Source organism: Branchiostoma lanceolatum, chromosome 7 (assembly GCF_035083965.1).
Source record: "Branchiostoma lanceolatum isolate klBraLanc5 chromosome 7, klBraLanc5.hap2, whole genome shotgun sequence".
Lineage (NCBI taxonomy): Eukaryota > Metazoa > Chordata > Leptocardii > Amphioxiformes > Branchiostomatidae > Branchiostoma > Branchiostoma lanceolatum.
Window position 1 is genome coordinate 11,800,647 of NC_089728.1, and position 14,917 is coordinate 11,815,563.

General features: G+C 40.4%; 5 protein-coding genes across 5 annotated transcripts; 3 read left to right on the forward strand and 2 right to left on the reverse strand.

The window, feature by feature from the left end:
* Nucleotides 1-298: 298 nt before the first annotated feature.
* On the forward strand, nt 299-2,412 carry LOC136438366 (glutathione S-transferase A-like). Its single transcript, XM_066433133.1, has 3 exons — nt 299-460; nt 1,683-1,748; nt 2,164-2,412. Exons 1-3 carry the CDS (start codon nt 299-301, stop codon nt 2,410-2,412), a joined length of 477 nt encoding a protein of 158 aa, XP_066289230.1.
* A 405-nt stretch (nt 2,413-2,817) lies between these two features.
* LOC136439320 (glutathione S-transferase A-like) lies at nt 2,818-4,672 on the forward strand. The gene is made up of 3 exons (XM_066434684.1): nt 2,818-2,955; nt 3,306-3,440; nt 3,715-4,672. The coding sequence occupies exons 1-3, from the start codon at nt 2,833-2,835 to the stop codon at nt 3,886-3,888; spliced, it is 432 nt and encodes a 143-aa protein (XP_066290781.1). The 5' UTR covers nt 2,818-2,832; the 3' UTR covers nt 3,889-4,672.
* LOC136439310 (uncharacterized) lies at nt 4,639-6,618 on the reverse strand. The gene is made up of 2 exons (XM_066434674.1): nt 6,199-6,618; nt 4,639-5,934 (listed from the first exon to the last, which is right to left on the reverse strand). Exons 1-2 carry the CDS (start codon nt 6,425-6,427, stop codon nt 4,901-4,903), a joined length of 1,263 nt encoding a protein of 420 aa, XP_066290771.1. The 5' UTR covers nt 6,428-6,618; the 3' UTR covers nt 4,639-4,900.
* A 42-nt stretch (nt 6,619-6,660) lies between these two features.
* Nucleotides 6,661-11,643, forward strand: LOC136439309 (tRNA-specific adenosine deaminase 1-like). The gene is made up of 9 exons (XM_066434673.1): nt 6,661-7,074; nt 7,429-7,506; nt 7,840-7,894; nt 8,036-8,166; nt 8,418-9,042; nt 9,359-9,546; nt 9,903-10,002; nt 10,237-10,323; nt 10,907-11,643. Exons 1-9 carry the CDS (start codon nt 6,939-6,941, stop codon nt 11,034-11,036), a joined length of 1,530 nt encoding a protein of 509 aa, XP_066290770.1. The 5' UTR covers nt 6,661-6,938; the 3' UTR covers nt 11,037-11,643.
* LOC136439321 (gamma-aminobutyric acid receptor-associated protein-like 2) lies at nt 11,087-14,830 on the reverse strand. Its single transcript, XM_066434685.1, has 4 exons — nt 14,674-14,830; nt 13,791-13,846; nt 12,979-13,151; nt 11,087-12,842 (listed from the first exon to the last, which is right to left on the reverse strand). The coding sequence occupies exons 1-4, from the start codon at nt 14,705-14,707 to the stop codon at nt 12,752-12,754; spliced, it is 354 nt and encodes a 117-aa protein (XP_066290782.1). The 5' UTR covers nt 14,708-14,830; the 3' UTR covers nt 11,087-12,751.
* Between the last annotated feature and the right edge of the window lie 87 nt (nt 14,831-14,917).

Below are 14,917 nucleotides of genomic sequence, written 5' to 3' on the forward strand. Positions count from 1 at the left end.
TAGACTACGGATGGTCCTTTATAACTTATTACTACAGACTTAATCTCGCACCCAAAAATGATTCACATGTACATTACTCGTTGTATCAACTAGATGTGACAGGAGCCACCTTGCAACCAGCCAAACGCGGTTAGGGTTGCCAACGCAACGTTACCCGTCCTTCTACTTTTCTGGTTGTGTGTGCCATGACCTGGAACCTGGTCCCTAAATATATGTCACAACTAGCTATAGAACAAACTACCATTAAGTGATGTCCTGTTGACAAGGCACGATTTGACTAGAACACCGCAGAAAAATCATGTCTGAGACAGCCGAAGTTACCCTGTACTACGCGTCGGGCAGCGTGCCCTCTCTGTCACTTATGATCCTCCTGGAGGAAAAAGGGATCGAATACACCACCAAAGAAGTGGACCTGGACAAACCCAGCAAGGAATTCAAGAAGCTCAGCCACAGGGAGGAGGTAAAATCTGCTCGTTGTCGTTATGAAGAGATCTCAAAGTCAATAGTGGTTTCACAGTGTCAAGATGTACTTAAGTAATGACTAATGCAAATAAATGCCCCTGATGCAAGGGACATTCATATACCCCTATCAACAGCCAAGATTGATGATGTTTTTTTCCATATACGATGTGAATTTGAAATCAGTGAATCGCATTCAATGTTGTATACAGTACAAATTGAATCAGTGGGAATCTTAACAACGAAACAAGCACATTTTGGGGCAGTTTTAGGAACGGATAGCCCACCCAAAGAGCACATTTGAATGATAGACAATCACTTTCATGGTTAAAAAGAGTCTGTTGAAGTTTAGCTACATAACAATCTGGAGTTGATAAACTGTGGGCGGAGAGCACAGAGATCTCTTGTAGACATTTTTCCAGGGAACTAACGTGTAAATTGTGCAAATGTTTTTTAAAAATCTTAAGTGTAGTTTGCGGCCTAAACGTCGACTTTGCAACCCGACGAAGTTATTGCGACGTTTTAGCCTGCAAACTGCCGTTTTCTTGGGGGGGGGGGGCGTGCAACCGACCGATTTGCCTGAATCAACCACTCGCCCTCATCAAGCATTTTTCCTGATTGGTTGTTGAGACCAGGGTTAACCTGCTTGTCTAACTGTACCTTGATATAGGTCAGCTGTCATCATCCGGTTAAACTTCTATCGGGCTGATGAAGTTCGGATTGTAATTTTATTGATAACATATGAAAAGGTACAACTGACAAAACACAAGCATGGGTCGCTTGTTTATGAGAATTAAATCAAATAAATTTTTCATTGCTACAAGATATACTATGTATAATCGCTTTGAGCTGTCGCTTAGAGAATGTTGCATAGACTTTCAGTTGTGTAACTCATGGGAAATCGTATGCTGTACATGAACGTTTTTCAGGACATAATTCATCCAGATCGCACCTAGTCCCATCACTCACAGTTTGTGTCCATATCGATCCGTCCAACTGTTAAATCAAGTGATGTATGATAATATGATATATAGAATACAACACTGTAACATCTGACCCGCGGGTAATTCTGTACGGGATACACCGTATTGTGTTTTATATATGTTATACCCATCCGATATTCTACAGCTGTGCACTATATTTGGCCAATTTCTCTACTTTTCCAGCCATTCGCGGAGCCTGGTAGAGATGTACACTACTATTAGCTTTCTGTTGTTTTCCAGGTCCCCGTCCTGAAGTATGGCGATATCGTTTTACCTGAGTTCCTAGCTGCCTGTATATACTTGGAGGTGAGTATAGCTAAGTAATGTATACAGTACTCTTTTACTAAACTGACTAGAATGTGTAGAAATCATCTCTGCCTACCATTCACACATCACCACTAGTAACTTGTGTCGCTCAAGTTTTGTTGGCTTTGTGCATTTTCATGAAATTTTATTTTCTTGTTGTCTTTGGAAACATATCAGTTCCTTAATTCTTCACATCTGTATCTAGCTTGTACTCTATCAACATAACCATACCATAGCACCTATCATTCTACTGAAGTCAGGTCTTTTTAGATGGGATGATATTCACCAAAATATCATGGCTGAAGAAATGCAAGTGGTGTCGTTGATAGATATGCCTATCAATAGAAAATGATTGATAAATATATCACGGAACTATCCGTACACGTAGTTTATATCATATTCCGTCTTTTGCCAGGAAACCTTCGGAGGGACTAAACTGATTCCTGATGACATCACGAGCGAGGCTCTGGTGCTACAGCGCATGTTCAGTGCGCAGAACATCGGGGTGGGCGATACGACCATCTGCAGCTACTGGGCGGACGATGACGAAGAGGAGGGTGGCGGACTGAGCTACGTAAATCATGTTTCTTTATACTGTATCTACTGTCAACTAGTTAGCATACAAGCCCCGGGGCTGTCAGTGATTGAGGTGCTGTCTTGGTAGAAACGAAGAGTTTGCCTGCATTGTACTCCATTAAGTGTTCCCATAAAACATCGTATTTACACAACTATTTCAGCACCAGTGTATTGATTATCCTACATAAAAGCGCGATTAATTAATCAACTAAACAATGAAAGAACTGAACACTACCTCCTACGCTGTAAACTTTATACCAGTCAAAGAAGTACACTGTTATAGTCTCTCTCCAACATTGTAGATCTACAGCAACAGAATGCCAGTACACTATGCTATTTACTACTAAAAGGATACATTTATCACCTAGCAGCATCTACAAAACTGTAACATTTTTCAATCATTGTTCACACTGTTAATTCATTGCACAGGTAGGTTTTTGCATAATCAATGAAACGAAATAAAACAAAATAATTTACTAAAGCTCTAAATATTTCATGAAGGTATGAGATGTCAGAACTCTTGTTTCTTGTTGTTTGTCAGGATGAAGATGGGGGCGAGGATCCAGAAGAGGAAGAGGACAAGGTGGATCTGGCGGAAGAACTCATGATTTGGGAGGAATATCTGAAAGAGGTGAGTTGTTCCGCAGTATGAATTACAAATCGAGATTCCTCGTGGTCACCTAATCATCCGTGGTGAAAGACAGGCCACTCTTATCATTAGCTTGTTGCGGAAGAACAAGGAAACTCTGTTTAAACGGATGTCTCTCTCATTTAGAATCAGTCTGTACAATAATTGCTCTACCTATGGCTATGCAACTAATTTGTGGACATTCCAGAAATTATGTGATATTATACAAGTTGAAGCCAAGGCAGGACTGATACCATTAGACGATACAAATGTTTTATTGTAGAACAGATTCCTCTGCGAATGTGTTCGAAACATCACAACTTGTCTTACAAATGTATCTATATTTCCAACAGGAAGGGGGTCCATTCATCGCTGGGAAAGAGTTCACCATGGCAGATGTTTCTTTCTTCCCCGTGCTGGCCTACGTTGTGTGGATGGGGTTCCAGCCCAAGAAAGCCTATCCCAACCTGAACGACTACTACTTGGCGGTAAGGTCCTCTTACACTTACTGAGCTTGTCACCTGTTCCTTCATGTTCTGATGGGATAATAACTGACATATGACAGATATGACACCAAGTTTGTTCAGAAAACATAGCTTTTGTGCATGGTATGTTTTTAAGTTTAGCTGAAGCAACATTAATACATCTACGATGTATAAATCATGACTTTCTGATTTCTTTGTAGCCGGTTTGAACTGTCATTGCACTTTCCAGATTTTATAATTAAGCTGTATATTCATTTCTTCATTTCATTTTCCACAGGTCCGGGACCGGCCAACCGTTCAGGATGTTTGGCCGGCAGACTGGAACAAACCATCACCAGAAAAGGAGTTCCTCTACTTGGACGAGTACCTGGAGGAGGAGGAAAAGCCCAAGGATAAGACAAAGGCTAAGACTAAGGGGAAGTGGAAGGGCAAGGGGAAGGGAAAGAAATAGAATGTTCGGTCAACGTTCTCCGCAGGTTGATGGGGGATCAATGATAGTAATCGTTTGCTTCAATCTTAAAAAAAAATTTTAAAAATGACAATACTGAGTAAGGCTAATTAACTATTGAAAAGCTAATTAACTATGAAATGGATGTTAGAATTATTTCTAAAGAATTATTTGGCGAGGTCTTCTCGATGCCCGGCGTGCACGCTACCAAGTGAGCAATTACAGCATTTCATCATAAATTGGTATAATGACTTATCTTTACATATTTACCTGTGCATCCTGGCAATAACACATTCTTTTCGGCGTTCAAAAATTCAGTCGGATTCGAGTTATACGTCATTTGACGTACACGTGTAAAGCACAGTTACAGAATTTGAGTTGTTGTTTTCGATTTGATACTTTAACAGTATATATTAACAGTATTGATGTATAACGTGTCATGGTAATGGGAACAAGGTGACAGGCTGATAGCGCAACTGTTTGGGTGTGTTAAAAATAAAATCGTTATCACGTGACCTGTCTTCCTCAGGCGGTGTGTGCGTGTGTGTGTGTGTGTTTATGTGCGTGTGTGTGTGCGCTCGTGTGCTTCTCTCTTATTTACTAGATCCCCGTCCTGCAGCATGGCGATATCGTTTTACCTGAGTTCATAGCTGCCTGTATATACTTGGAGATTAGTATAGCTATGTAATGTAATGTATACAGCACTCTTTTACTAGACTGACTAGAATGTGTAGAAATCATCTCTGCCTACCATTCACACATCACAACAAGCAATGTTTATTGAAAACTTGCATCATCTTTACTAGGTTTTTCATTGGGATTCAGCGTGAGACTAGCATCTTATGTAATAACCTTGTTAGCATGTTACATGTGCAAAGATCGTCATAGTCACTGCCAGATAATAAGATGGGTCCCAACATCCGGGATCGTATTCAAGAAAACAAACAAACAAACAAATGGTTGTTTGTTTGTTTGTTTGTTTGTTTGTTTGTTTGTTTCATATCTAAATGTTTTGCTAGTTGGACATAAATTCTTCATAGCTAGGGGGGTCGGTGCTCTCCCCCCTCCCCATTTCTGGTATTGGTTGTCCTACAACGTCTTGGTAGCTGGGAGGGGGTGTGACATGAGAGGAAGAAGACCGGCCATTGGACCTCTGGAGACGCTCCAGTGCAAGAACAACCCTTGGGGGAAGACTCAAGTCTCTCTCCCCGACTAGTCTAGCTCGTTCGGAAGTATCTTCGTTAGCTATCCTGCTGAATACCCTGGCGTTATCAGCATTTTCCGTGGTACGCACGATGTTATCATTAATCTTCTTCAGACAAAGTCCCAAGGCGGTGAGCATCACCCAGATCGCCATGGGAACACACATGAATAATACAATGTACCTACTTATTCTTGGGACACATCTAGAGATGATCGTTTCGGAAATGACATTATTGTAAGTCCCGTGTGACGGGACAGCCACAAGAACGACATCCTTGCTCTCATAGGACAGATCAAGAGAGCAAGTACTTTCTGAGCAGCTCTCTTTCAGTACACCACTGATGTCGTAACTCTGCGTTTCAATATCAAGCCTAGTGCTCAACGACACATACAGAGGGGGCAGCTGGGGGTTATAGTATGCGATATATATATCTCCGGAGACACCACTGCTCGCTAAGGACGGCCATGTTTCATACGGAGTCGACGGATCACAGGAACTATAACGTCTGTGTTCCACTGTGCACCAGTCGCAGTTGACATCTGACTTCCAATGATCAAAAGCGTCTATACCGTCTATAATGTAAAGGTCTGCTTCCAATGCAGTCACACAGGTGTGCAAAGTGGCATTCGGCTGGTTTGAACCTGGTACTAGATGATAAGACCAGTACACGTAGTCTCTTGGAGGAATCTCGAGTGTGTACTGGAGTGAGAAGTTGAGGGGTTGGGTGTTTAATGGCGGGCTGTCAGGAAAGACGAAGGCTTGAAAAGTGTTCCCCGAAGCCGAAGTCAAAGTCTGGGCGGCGCAGAACGATGTGTCAACATTGTCGGTCATCAACCGCATGTCACCTGTCACGTAAGGCAAAACTATAGCTATTAATTTTTTTCACAACCTACTGAAGCTTTTACTTTAAGCCTTTAACCTTTTAGAAATAGAAGATAATGTTAACTCCACCTTCCTATATAATGATTTTGTGTGAACAAATATAGCAAACGTGACAATCGTAACAGTTTCGTTCGCGAAAATACAACTATATCAAACGCGTGACAATCGTAATTCTCGTTCACGAAAACTAACACAGCAGATAAAATACATCGTCATGTTCTACTTACCGGGAGACATGACCACCTGTGTGTCTGCGTACCCCACATAACGGAACAGTAACGCCACAAGCAGCACATTAAACGCCACGACGATAGAGGCTATGACATATTTGGTTTTCCAAGGTAAAACTTGCCCCCTTTCGGCGCACTGTACACAGCATGTCGGGCACCAGGGGCCGTACAGGTCCGACACTGTTATCTCCGCGTGTCCGCGACTTGAACCGCTGCTTTGGCTCATCACGAACCTCGTATGGAATAACGTTGAAGAACTGACAGGACTTCACGCACGTAACAGTGACTTGATCTCAGCCAGAGGTATTGTGGGTTGAATGTAAGGTACGTGGCGTTTACTTAAGGCCGATTCTGGTCAACATCAGCCAAAAGTCACGCGCCCGTTACCACTGCCCCGGTGTTTAATAAGTGACACGTTATAACGGTTATATATATAGTAAAGTTATACATTGGTTTAGGATATGTAACATCAAGGTATTATATAGGGTTCGACACTACATAATGTCCGTGGTAACATTCATGTTGTAGCACTGATTATATCAACTAACACTGACAAAGCAACGAATCCCAAAGTTAAATTTCTGTAAATGCGAAAGATGTTAGAAGGTGCAACAGGTGCATTTCGCAGGGGTCAACGTTCCTAAGGTCGTTAACCTCCCGGCGCTGACCCAAGATGGCGGCTACCACGTGAAATTATTTTCCTTGTTGATGTGAAATATTTTGCCACCTCTCCCGTGATGGACCAACTACCTGACGATTTTGGGGACAGAATAGCTTCCCTGTCGATTGAACACTATGTGAAAAGGTTGCCAAAGAAAGGAAAGCCTGTGGAGGGCAGAGAGTGGACGCTCATGGCGACTATACTGAAACAAGGTTGGTATTTTGTTAGAGCGCGGTATTTAGCAATTATAAAGGGTTTAATCTAGAAATATATGATTTTCCCATCATCCAGATGTAATCTTTAACGTCATTTTTACCTATTTTCTTGATTTACATATAGTGATTAACACCTAATAGATAATCTATTACACAGTTTGACAAAATAGTATAGTAGCAGTAGAGAATTTTGACTACTGATGCTTCTGGGAGATCTATATCTTTGGATCCATGGAAGACTTGATACCTATAATGCCGCGGTTGCCTATCAGCTTGTCCTTTGTAGTTGTTGTTATGTCCTTAGTTTTTTTTTGTGTAACTCACCAATAACCATCAGTTGTTGTCATGTAGATGAGGATGGGGGTCTGGATGTGGTTGCCATGGGAACAGGATCCAAGTGTATTGGGCAGAGCAAAATGAGACTTGAAGGTTGGTTGGTATCAGTTCTAGCATCTATATCTTTTTACTGCTTTGTTATTGACAGCTTTGAATCTTCTAAATCACAGCTGCAATCATTCAATAAAAATTATATCTCTAGTGTCCTGATAATAGGGTGGCTGTATTGTAAGTCTTATGTATGTATATGCTCTATTAACTGTAATTTTTAAAAGAAATGAACCGATAGCCTTCTATAGAGTGATTCTACACGGTAATGACTTCATTACTGTTTGACATGACTCACAATCTACTATTTCTCATTTTGTGTACAACATTTGTATCAGCATATTCTCAACTTGTTACTACTGTTCTACTTCTGTCCAGGAGATGTCCTCCATGACAGTCATGCAGAAGTCATTGCCAGAAGAGCGCTTCTCAGGTACACGATCAGTCGACGACTTTGATCATCTTCACCAGTACAATAGATATATATCATTAAATGCTGTGCAGGATTTCTACCGTTACTTACTTGTCTGATAACATTAACATACAAAGCACTTTTTTCTCCCGACATTATTAGGTACCTGTATCACCAGCTCCAGGTGGCATACCATGGACAGGACAGCGCTGTGTTCACAGCTCCAGGTGTGGACTGTAGGTGTGGTCTGAAACCAGGTGTCAGCTTTCACCTGTTCACCAGCCACACACCTTGTGAGTTTCAGAACTTGATCTTAGTTTTGGTCACATGATAATTGTATTGGTATAAATGCTAGTAGAGAATACAGTTTTGTCTTGCTCTCTTTAAAGAGATTAGAACTATATCTACTGCTAGAACAAAATACTGTCATGTTTATTGAATGCAATGTGTGCACCTTAAAAGATTGACAAAAATACAAAGGCATGGTTTCTTCTCATGTTCTCAAACAACAATAAAGTTTCAATGTACTTATGTTACATTGCAGGTGGGGATGCCTCTATTTTTCCCAAAGGTGGAAAGTCTGAAGAAACAATTGACCATGGCTTTGTGATACGGCCTGACACAGTTCCACAGACTTCAGGGATCTCATCGCAGCTGAGAACACAGAAGAGAAAAGCAGAGAACATCTGTGATAAAGAGCAGCAAAAGGCTTCAAAAAAGCCAATGACTGACAAGGAATACCCGGGTTGTGAGGAATCTGAGTGCCAAAAGATGTCTCATGATACCAATTGGCAGGGAGAGAAGGTTGGCAGCACAAATGACAGTCATGACAAAAAGTTGGATGAAGGAATAAAGAATGCTGAGAGTGATGAAAACAAAACAGAAGGAGATGCATTAATGGCATGTGAAAAGGCAAAGAAAACTTCTGAGCCAGACATTCATAGAACAGGTGCAAAGTGTGTACCAGGGGGTTTACAGGACCCCCTGCAAGTTGGACTGGACTATCATCAGGTGGGAGTGCTCAGGACAAAGCCAGGCAGGGGAGAACGGACCCTGTCTCTATCCTGTAGTGACAAGTTGGCCAGATGGAATGTTCTGGGCTGTCAGGGAGCACTGCTGAGCCACTTCATCGCAGAACCCGTGTATTTATCTACTATTGTTGTAGGGAGGTGAGAATCTATGCCCTTAAAGTAAACTTCCCCATTTTGCTTTTCTTTGACTTTCAGTCATGTTTTTTTACAACTAGAACTTTTGGGTGTATATATATATATATGGCCTTGAGTCCATAATTCTGGGTGACATGTCTAAAAGTCTAGGGTTAACACTCCACCGGAGATTCATAGGTTGCCATCCTGCTTAAGCTTTTCTCTGATAGTTACTCCCACAATAATTATCAGAGGATATGTAGACTTGACCAGTTGGTGTCCAGTTGTTTTCATGATCATGTCATTGTCTCATATATGATCACTCTTTTATTGTCCACAGATGTCCTTACAGTTCATATGCTATGTACAGAGGAGTAGTGCACAGGTGTGCTAGTATCCAGGGCCTGCCACCTGCCTATAAACTACACCTGCCCAGATGTGTGCAGTCATGTCTACAGTTCTGTCACCACAGAGAAGCAGTGTTACAACAGAGTTCCACACTTGACAAGGTCATGCCAGCTCCTGCAGGTGTGATATTATGTACTAGTATGAGAGGTCAAGAAGTATGGACACTAGTACAGACACGACTGCATGTGTTGAAGCCTCTCAAACAACTGTTTTATTCAAATGGTAGAACGGGATCGGCCGTTCTATGTTCGAACGGCCGGTCCTGTTCGATATAACGACTTTACTCGTTACATGGAACAACGCTCGAGACACACTCCTCCCCCTTTTCCCGTTACACTAGCAATTTTTTCTAATGGATGATAAGCTAAGAGATTTCAATGAAACCTCCACCATTCTTGCAGTATGATTTGCAACAAAGTACATCTTTAGTTGGAAAAGTAACTGCAGAGCTGAGCTTCATTCCATAAATTCTACAGCCATCATGTGGGCAGCCTTCCCAGGGAGGTGCACTGATGTCAGTGTGAACGGCTACAGACAAGGAGCCACCAAAAAGACAATGGGCAGTCCACAGGCAAGGTAGACATAGATCTACAAACTTCACATATGTACGCAATCTCTTCAATCTCTCAAAGTTACAGTAGATGGCTTATGATGTGGCATTATAATCCATTATTGATAAAATGTACCTAGAATCGTGGACACCTTATCATTACTTCTTTGTATTTCTTCATGTAACAACTAAAAAAACACATTAAATCTACATTACAATGGAACTGCTATCATTCAGCTGCTGTTGTTTCTCTTTCCAAGGGTCTTTACCTGCAGAAAGGAGCTATTTGAGACCTTTAAGGAACTTCTCATCAGTCTGCCAGTAGACAGCAGACCTGCAACATTAAGGTAACTATTATGAGTACACATAATGTCATTTTATGGCATCTAGTATGATTGTGAGGTTGTGTAAGCACCCTGCTTTTGGACCTTCTATTTGTTCAACCTTCCAAAATTTCCTGTTGAGTTGAACGTCAGTATTCCTTTATGTAGTCACATAAATGCTACATCCTTATAAGTTTTACCAGATTGTAACCTGTGTGAATTTGTGAAAAGCATACCAAAGAAAAGCACAGCTGTGCAATGTTTTCTTGCCCATTTTCCAATGGTAACCTTCACAAACGTAACTTACTATATAGTATCCAAGGAGATAACGTAACAGGTGGGCAAGAACAATGCTTGACTGACAATGCCAAACAATGGAAGCCACCAGCCCTTAGGTTAGTTCCTCTTTTCATTGTACACAGTCCCACTTTTGTTCATACCCATTGAGGTATGTTGAAGTGGATTACCATTTCAACAGCAGTGGACGTTGAAAGAACAATACATTTTGTACAATGTATCTTTCAGCATAGTTTTCTATATGTTGTGTATTACTCAGATGTACAATGTTGGTTATACCATTAACCAGTACCCTGCCTTCCTTATTTAGATCTGAACAGCTGTCCACCTATAGAGACTACAAGGCAGCTGCAGTAGATCATCACAGAGCAAGGACTTGCTTCTTAGAAGTTTTTAACACCTGGATTGTGTCTCCTGACAAATATTCAGACTTCAGGTGATAACCCATGGATAAAAACACAGTACACAAATCTTCACAAGCAGATGCATGTTCAAGTATCTAGTGGGGAATGCTTTATTTCTTCCACTATAAACAACTTGGAAGACAGAACACAAAGGTCTACAAGGATTATAAAATTATGTCAGTAAAACTGGCATGATGAGAGCAACATCTCTCCGCAACAATTGTGATTGGATAGATAAGATCATTCAAGAAGCTTGAGTATTTGGTACAACTGCTTGAATCTTGTACATACATGTACCTGTAATGACCAAAAATATCATTGCATAACTGTATAATCTGTTTTCTTCATACATGTTTTTGTATCCAAATGGAGAATAAGTCCACCCTTGGGATGGTAGGAGAATGATCATGTGTTACTGGATTTACATTGACAGATTCATGCATTGAAAACAGGAATAAGAATGTACCAAAAGTACACATAGATAATGTTAAGCTTTTTTTTGGCAAATCAGTGCAAGGAGTCTCATTCCTTATGTTAACATAATTCTGTTTCTTGCAAAAGCAACATTGCAGTTATATCATTAATATCAGCAATATATAGCATCACTAGTATAAATCATAATAAAGCATCATTATCAACCAAACTGGTTATTAGCTTATTGACATAGATATCAGGTAAAAGCCAGCTCAATCAAGTCTGCATATAAATCTTTGAAACAATTTGAACAAGAACATACACCACTTAGGTATTAAGCTAGTAGAATACAGGACTTAATCATAATGCATTCACTTCCACACAAACATTCCCACCTGCAGGCATGCATTCTTTAATACAATGCTTAAAAAGTTATTTTTTTAAATCAAGCTAGTTCTGAACTACTTTGGCAAAGCAGAAACTTCTGGCACTTAAAATGTACAACCCTAGGGCATGATATTGTATAGGCAGGGCACATATCAAGACATGTTGTAGAAGACAATAAACTCTGGGAAAATACAGATATATATATGGTGACAGAGACTTCTGCTATGGTACTGATGTATTCACATACTATAGAGGTTCCTATACTTTAAGACCATGCTATAAGAGGCATCAAAATATCTAAAACTCATCTACTTAGTATAATATCTGCACTCCATTGTGCAGAAAAGTTACGGGTCCAAAAAAAGATTTTGTTATCATGAACGTAGCAGTGGTTTTTCCTTTTACTCCAGAAGTTGAGTGCTTCAGAGAGGTAGAGAGGACAACAATAAGAGATCTGGACCATTTCATATGTCATTTGTTTTTCTTTACCTTTTTTACCTACTTCTACAAATAAAAGTGGAGATAAAGATAAAACAATACAACTTTGAAGAAAATCAAGGCAAAGGGGGGTAAAAACAGGGAGGATTAACAAATTCATAAAATCGTTTCTCACATTTCTAAGAAACCTTCACTAAGAGGTTGACAACCTGTCCACACAGCTGTATCTCTCTAACAGTAGGTTTTACTTTGGACATATTCCAACTCCATAATTAGATTTAAATCACCATAGAGCATCAAACATGTTCCACTGGGTAGAAATCACAAACGTCAGCCAGTGAACATGCAGACTGGACAGATTAAAAACTCAAAACATCTTGTAAGTGTCTTGATTTATGACGTATCTCTGTAATACATCTGGAACTTTGTACAACAATCCATCCTGATCGCACATCATGAGTTTGTTTGGAGGCATACGCATGTCCATCAACACTTGCCGCTGGTCCTGTTATTCAGAATCCAAAGGTGTTTTCACCACTGTACGCGATGTAGAGGAATCCATCCTCATCTTTGTGTTCATTGTAGATTTGACCCATATTGGCACTGAAAGTAGAATGAGATAGAAAATCATATGGTTAGACAATGTGAGTAGCAAAGTCTTATTAACAATAAAAAGCTCCAGACGTAATTTGATCCAATACTTATGAACAAACAGAGATTAAAATGGACTTCAGTGTACCTTGACTGCGGCAGGATTTTCCCCACAAACAAGAAGATGGCGCGTTCCGAGGGCAGCTTGATGCGCTTGCGGATGATCCACATGAACTGTGCCACGGTGATGTCAGTCGGGACCAGGAACTTCTTCTTATCAATGTCTTGGATCTGAGAGTTGGGCACCTTCTCTACTACCACCTGTAAGACCGAGGGAACAGGGACATGTGGATGAGAGAAAAGTCGACTTGTACATGTACATGTAATACATGTTGACTTGCTCTCGTGAAATTCCATTAGCTGGATCCAACACAGGCTCTTTATACTGCTGCTATCATTGGCATAGACAAATAACATGTACCTTGATACATGTACCTAGATACCAGCTTCAGCTGAGGAAGGAAGCTAATTGTAATGTTTGTCTTTAGTTTCTTTGATGTAAACAAGTGGAGAAATGACCCTCCGATGAAATGTTAAGAGCCCTTGTCTTTATGAGCGACCTTGTCCCTGATGTATTCCAACATGTCACCCTGAGGGGTAAAGGTCAAGCATCTATCCTGGAGGACTTACAATCAATTATCTATAATCATACACCACTGCACACACGCACACACAAGGACACCTGTTGGAAGCTAGCCAACATGAAGGAAAATAGAGGCCATATTTCGAATTGTATCCAACTACTTTGACCCTCCTTTTCCTGTCACTTGCCTAGAAAGATCTACTATTGTTTACTATTGCTGTTGAAGTCAGTTACCAATACATCCACCGGCCAAGAAAAACATGTCTAATTTAACGGCTGGTAAGAGTGAAAATACAAGATAAAAACAAACAGCTTACCGGTATCCGGTCAGGGTATTTTCTTCTGATCTTTTCAGACTCTGCTTGGCGATGTTCTGTAAACAAATAGATTGACATACATTACAATTTGTACAGTGCTTAATACATACATACTAAGTATATTTGTATTTCATATAGAACAGTGTGTCACAAGGCCTTTTGATGATTGCAGTTAATAGTTGCATGAAGACCAGATGTTGGCCATATACTGCTCATGCACAAATAAATAACATTGTTGTAAAATTCTAATAACAACAATACATAGACAAAGGCCTCAGCTATATCACTAGGACATATGTCGTTCATGGTGACAAAACTTAAGATCGTGCTCTTTGCTTTTGTACATTTATGCAATATTTTCTCATAGATGAAAAAAACACTCTTTTATGCGTAATGTTAGTGGAGATTGACAGATGGCAATGGTTCTTATTACAAAGGCAAATCATATTTGATACATGCTAAACAGACGTATCGAACAACATCGCAACTGGAACAAGTGCCTTGTTCATGTCAGTAGTACACTTACTAAGGGTGGGACAAAGTCCAAGATGTCACCAAGGAGGTTAACCTCCTTGATGTCACTGACTGATGCTTTCTTCATAAATTATTGCCATCCATCAATTACATTAATTCATAACGTCGCTTGTTTTACCCCACATGAGGAGTAAATAGATTGCAATCAGGATCTTGCAAACAAATGTGTTCCTAAAATGTGGCACCAAACGTCGCTGCTATTTCATCATATGTGAAAAACAGAAGCTACACTAGTGTTGCTTTCGGAAAACACCTCCAAAATTGACAAAACAGCTGCACCAGCAAGTTTTGGACTGCACCTTCTAACCTACTATGGCATATTTTCGCTCGAAATCCCTAGTGAACTTACCCAAGGAGTGTTCCTCCTTGTATAGAAACTTCATTTTCTACAGAAGCGGTCCTCCTCGTGTCGAATTTCGGGTGAAAATGAGTAAAAATTTCCGCCTATGACTCAGCTCCCAGTTTGTTTTGATGACTGAAGATCAGCTGAATTCTCGGAATGACGTAACCAGTCGGACCGTTCCATCCATGTCAATTACTTTCCCGTTATTTCACTTTCCTAAATGTTACAAAAAGATCTCTATACAAACATT